We start from the raw sequence: 6,155 nt of genomic DNA on the forward strand, positions 1-6,155 counted from the left end.
AACAATACACCATCTGATGTGTGGAGACTAGCGCAGTGCACTCACGAAAGGGGTGGGGCTCACCCTGGTTGATATAGACAGCAGGACGGTGGCCATGGAAGTCGGAACCCGCTAAGGAGTGTGTAACAACCCACCTGCCGAATCAACTAGCCCTGAAAATGGATGGCGCTGGAGCGTCGGGCCCATATACCCGGCCGTCGCCGGCAGCGAGACGCGCTTGGAGGTGCGCTCAGCGCGGCTCCCATATGATTGCGCACTGGTGTGCGTCTGGGTCGTGACAGCGTGGCACGCGAATGTCTGTGCTGCATTGGATCAGTCTCCTTTCTTTAACAGGCAAAAGCTTTATAACCTCACTAATGCCTTGCATCGTCTATATTAGATATATAACAACGGGCGGATGCGGTTCTGATCAAATGTTAGATCGGGTGGATTGCGGATGGTTGACGACTTTCTGATGCGGTTGCGGATGAAATAATTGCCTATCCGCGCATCTCTAGTGGAGACATTTCACCCCAACCAATATAGGCGGAAAGGCGGTGTACATTAGCAAATACTGTGCAAAGAGCTACGTCAGGTATGCCACAAAGATGCAGCAGAATACAGACAAGTGCCCAATGATATATCATTATTGTAATAACCCATTCATTCCCATGTACGGTGTCCAACTTTGAATTATCAAAAAATGATCAATATTTCCAAACTTCCCGAACTTAACTTCCCGTGATAAATTTCCAGAAAGTTTCTGGAAATTTACCTGAAATTTACCAGGAAACTTTCCACCCCTTTGCAACCCTCCACCTGACCATGAATTGATTAACGTGGACCCCGACTTAAAGAAGTGTAAAAACTTTACCATTTAGTGGTCAATTGTACTGTACTGTGCAATCTACTAATAAAAGATTCAATCAATGAAAGCATTGAAATGTTGTGAGGTATCAGGGAAGAAAGCAGTGACTTCACTGACCTAGCTCCATGTTCTGGGACGTGTCCATGGCATGAAGCACGGCTTCTTTGCCAGGCTTCAGAGAGCCTTTGATGGAGGTGCCCTTCACGTAGTAGTTGAGGTCGCAGGGCAGCAGGTTGGCCAGCACCACCGTGGGCAAAAGAAAGATGGTGTGGCCCGGCTGGCGATAGATCTCCTTTGTTGTACCGGACACCTTCTTGGCAGGCCGCTGGTCAGGGTAGTGCTCTTTTTTGATGACCACGCAAAACCTGGAGAAGTTGCGGAGGAACCAGATGAGGGGGGAAGCCCACAAGAAGGATCTGCTTCCGTACCTGAAGTTCCGCTTGAGGTCAAAGTCCGCTGACTGGCAATCCCTCCTGCTGCTGCTCAACTCTCCGGCTCGCTCCACACTGGTCCAGTGGATGGGAACTTTACAGAAGAACAAGCCCAGGCCCTTGGGCCGGGCCTGTAGACGCCATGAGGTCAGGTGGAGGGGAACCGCCAAGGCCTGGTTAGGCAATATAGGAGGCAACACCACGGGTTCTGTTGACACAAGGACACATTTTGGCACTTTTTATCCTCCCAAAACATTGGAACCTCCATCTAGAAAACCCTCAAAACTTGCCAGGTTTACCAACATTTAGATTGCGCCAAATATGCCTCTGTGTGCCAACTAGGGTCGTACGGTATACCGGTACTAGTATAGTAATAATAATAATAATAGATTTTACTTGTAAAAACACTTTACATTGAGTAAACAACCTCAAAGTGCTACAGTGCATTTAAAAAACAAAACAACAACGCTAGAATCACAAATAGCTGCCCCCAACAAGTAAATTAAATACTAAAAATAAATAAATAAATAAATACATTCAAAAAACTACAACAGCATAATAGCTAGAACTAGCACAGATATATCTGAAAAAAAGGCTTTTTTAAAAAGAAGGGTTTTTAAGCCTTTTTTAAAAGCATCCACAGTCTGTGGTGCCCTCAGGTGGTCAGGGAGAGCGTTCCACAGACTGGGAGCGGCGGAGCAGAAAGCCCTCGGAGGTTGGAGGAGGTTAGTTTCGCGGTACCAATGAATCAAAGAGGGTACTATACTCTGTTTGAACAGTACCGCTTCCCCATTAATTTATTTTTGTAACGGGCATGACGGCGCGTCGTAACATTGCTGGTTTTACGTGCAGAGGAGCATGTTGGGCAGCGCACACACACAGAGTACTTACAAGCAGACACAGTGTTGAGACAGAAAAGGGAGAATGGACGCATTTTGGTGTAAAAAGTAAAGATAAAGGTGACGTTATAACACTAAGACATGGCTAGCTAGCTAGCGGCTAATGTCCATCCGCAGTGTTTTAGCTAATTCTAAATCACTAATCCTGGTCTCCATGGTGACAAAAAAGTAAGTTTCTTACAAGTATCATTAACACTGGAGGATGAGGAATAGCTAAACATGCTTCACTACACACCGTAGGAGGATACAATAGCTCACCACCGTCACAATGTAAATAAATGCCATGGGTGGATCTACACCTGACATCCACTGTAATGATACCAAGTACAATAGTGTATCTAGTCGATACTACTATGATTACATCGATATTTTTTATCGTCACAAAATCTTTTTTCCTTTTTAAAAAATTCATGTTATGTTTATAAAGTCAGTAAATACATACTTGCCAACCTTGAGACCTCCGATTTCGGGAGGTGGGGGTGGGGGGGTTGTGGGGGGTGTGGTCGGGTGTGGGACGGGGGCGTGGTTGAGGGTGGGGGCGTGGTTAAGAGAGGAGGAGTATATTGACAGCTAGAATTCACCAAGTCAAGTATTTCATACATATATATATATATATATATATATATATATATATATATATATATATATATATATATATATATACATATATATACATATATATACATATATCTACATCCTGAAAATATGCAAACAAAACTGTGTTTAGATAATTGATACTTCAAACTTGCATAAATAAATCTTAAGGAATATAACATAACTTGGCTTCTGACAGCTTCAAAATGTAATGAATAAAATGCTAAAGTTGTTGATAAACAAGCAATTATTTTTGATAATTAAATATGGTCATTTTAAATGAATTATTATGATAATTTAAAATCAATTATTTCAAATATGTTTATTTTAATGTATAATTCTATGGCTGGATGTAATAAGGAGTCAGAAAAAATACAAATAAAAATACAATTCATTTTGATGTTTTTAGCAAAATATAGTAAAAATGTATCTAGTTTTTTTTTTTTTTTAATTAATAAATGTATTTATTTTTAGGTAAGATAAACATAATAATACAATTTATCTCTAGTCTGGATGATTTAGTTCTTGTCACCCTGTTGTCCTCCCGTCATGAAAAAAGGCTGTCCTCACTCAGGTCCGCATGGAGCTGGAGGGGGCGTGGCCTCCAGCTCCGGCTGAAAATCGGGAGATTTTCGGGAGAATATTTGTCCCGGGAGGTTTTCGGGAGAGGCGCTGAATTTCGGGAGTCTCCCGGAAAATTCGGGAGAGTTGACAAGTATGGTAAATATGTCCCTGGACACATGAGGACTTTGAATATGACCAATGTATGATCCTGTAACTACTTGGTATCACATCCATACCTAAATGTGTGGTATCATCCAAAACTAATGTCAAGTATCAAAGAAGAGAAGAATAAGTGATTATTACATTTTAACAGAAATGTAGATAGAACATGTTAAAAGAGAAAATAAGCAGATATTAACAGTAATGTAGATTAATAATCCATTTTTACAGTTTGTCCCTCATAATGTGTAGAAAATAATAGGTGTATAAATGACACAATATGTTACTGCATAGACTAATTAGGAGTCTTTGTTTGTTTACTTACTACTAAAAGACAAGTTTTATTTAAGGACTAAATGACAATAATAAACATATGTTTCATGTACACTAACATTTTTTTGTTACAATAAAGACAATAATGACATTTTTTAGAAAAGTATCAAAACACATTTTGGTATGGGGACAAGCCTCGTGTGAACCATGTCTCAGTGTGCATTAATGCGCTGCCTTTTTGGCGACATCACTTCCTGTGCAGTCCGCACGCTGCACAGTCATTGTGGAGAGGCAGTCCATTACTTGTGTGTGGCTTTCTTTTACTGCCATTCACCTAACACACTTTTTTCCTATGCTTTGAACCCTGCGGCTTATCAAACGGTGCTGCTAATTTATGGACTTTCCACCGCCGACGGCCATAATGCAAATAGTTGTCATCAAACACGTGCAAAGACACTGAAAAGGTGTGTTATTGTTGGTGCTACGGCGCCATCGTTTGGAGGAGTTTGCCCACTGCAGGTGCTGCTGGGTGAACCTTTGCAGTGTTTCTTTCTGTTTGGAGCTTTAAACCGGCGTTCTGTCTTTTGCTCATCCGTAGTGTTTCTACTTCATCCATCACTCCAAGCAATGTTTGTAAGTTTTACAATATAACTAAAACAATTCTTACTCACTAAACCGTCCCGTGTGTGATGTCTGTAGGAGTGTTGTCATGCATATTCGTAGGTGCTATTGTAATGTAATCAAGCTAGCATTGTTAGCATTACTGTAGCTAATGTGCTAACACGTTCACAAATGTCTGTGTCAGCATTTTTTACTTCTTTTTGTATTGTTTCACTTTCACAAATTCCTCAGTAAATTCACCAAAACGTCACCGTGGAGTTATTGAGTCTGTTTAGCTGATTGGAGAGCTAGCTTGCGCAGCTAGTGGGCATACTTGCCAACCTTGAGACCTCCGATTTCGGGAGGTGGGGGGTGGGGGGAGGGGGGCGTGGTCGGGGGGCGTGGTTAAGAGATATATATATATATATATATATATATATATATATATATATATATATATATATAAAAGAAATACTTGACTTTCAGTGAATTCTAGCTATATATATATATATATATATATATATATATATATATATATATATTTTAATTTATATATATATATATATATATATATATATATATAGATATATATATATATATATATATATGAATAAAAGAAATACTTGAATTTCAGTGTTCATTCATTTACACATATACACACACATAACACTCATCTACTCATTGTTGAGTTAAGGGTTGAATTGTCCATCCTTGTTCTATTCTCTGTCACTATTTCAGAACACACACATTATACAAATATACATTATAAAATCAATAAGAAAACGGGAGCTCTAATTTGGGAGTCTGAATTAGGATCAGAAGTTCCTATATAAACGTCGCGCACTCGCGTCGCTTTTTTGTATTGATGACTGCAGCTGTGCACTGGATTCATTCACAAATACAAACTACAACTCACAAACACTTTAGAGTTAGGCTCCACCATCAGAATGTGTACTTAAACTTATAAAGATCACATGGATATTATTCAGTGAGTTGATTCACCAAAACTAACCTGTTATACAGGAGGAAAAAGCACACAGGACGTTTCAATTGTTCACAGACTGGTCGCGCTCATCAGAATGACAAGACACTTCCGGTCTGCAGGTGATAGCATTCAATTGGGAAGAAACGCCCTACTGCCCCCTACTGACCAATGTGAATACTGATAAATGTGGAATGACAGCTCCAAAAACGAATTCAAACCACAAAATAAAATAAATAAATCGACACAGAAATGTGACACATTATGGGTGGGTCACATATGCATGTACAGTAGATGGCAGTATTGTCCTGTTTAAAAGTGTCACAACATTGCTGTTTACGGCAGACGAACTGCTTTCGAAAACTTGACTGCTGTTGTTGTGTGTTGTTGCCGCGCTGGGAGGACGTTAATGAAACTGCCTAACAATAAACCCACATAAGAAACCAAGAACTCGCCCTCCATCATTCTACAGTTATAACTTGAATGGGCAGGCATGCTGTTTATATTGTGGGAAAGCAGACGTGAAAACAGGCTGTCAACACGTCACTCAGGTCCGCATGGAGCTGGAGGGGGCGTGGCCTCCAGCTCCACCTGAATTTCGGGAGAAAATTTGTCCCGGGAGGTTTTCGGGAGAGGCGCTGAATTTCGGGAGTCTCCCGGAAAATCCGGGAGGGTTGGCAAGTATGTTAGTGGGTCACGACGAGGACTTCTGTTTTGTTTGATCAGCCGTTTTACTGCCGTGTTACAGACACCGTTCGGAAACAATGAAAGTATGTAAATACCGGCGTTTTGTCTTTTCTTCATCC

The 6,155-nt window shown here is 40.6% G+C and overlaps 1 protein-coding gene across 4 annotated transcripts in view; it reads right to left on the reverse strand.

Moving 5' to 3' along the window:
• vps13d (vacuolar protein sorting 13 homolog D) overlaps positions 1–6,155 on the reverse strand; it is a 231,646-nt gene that overhangs the window by 78,201 nt on the left and 147,290 nt on the right. For all 4 annotated transcript variants that reach the window (XM_061973410.2, XM_061973417.2, XM_061973395.2 and 1 more), the window contains 2 exons: positions 1,276–1,486; positions 965–1,212 (listed from right to left, as the gene is read on the reverse strand). In XM_061973410.2, the coding sequence (XP_061829394.2) occupies positions 965–1,212; positions 1,276–1,486 (459 nt within the window). The remainder of the gene's footprint in view (positions 1–964; positions 1,213–1,275; positions 1,487–6,155) is intronic.

Source organism: Nerophis lumbriciformis, linkage group LG01 (genome assembly GCF_033978685.3).
Source record: "Nerophis lumbriciformis linkage group LG01, RoL_Nlum_v2.1, whole genome shotgun sequence".
NCBI classification, from domain to species: Eukaryota; Metazoa; Chordata; class Actinopteri; order Syngnathiformes; family Syngnathidae; genus Nerophis; species Nerophis lumbriciformis.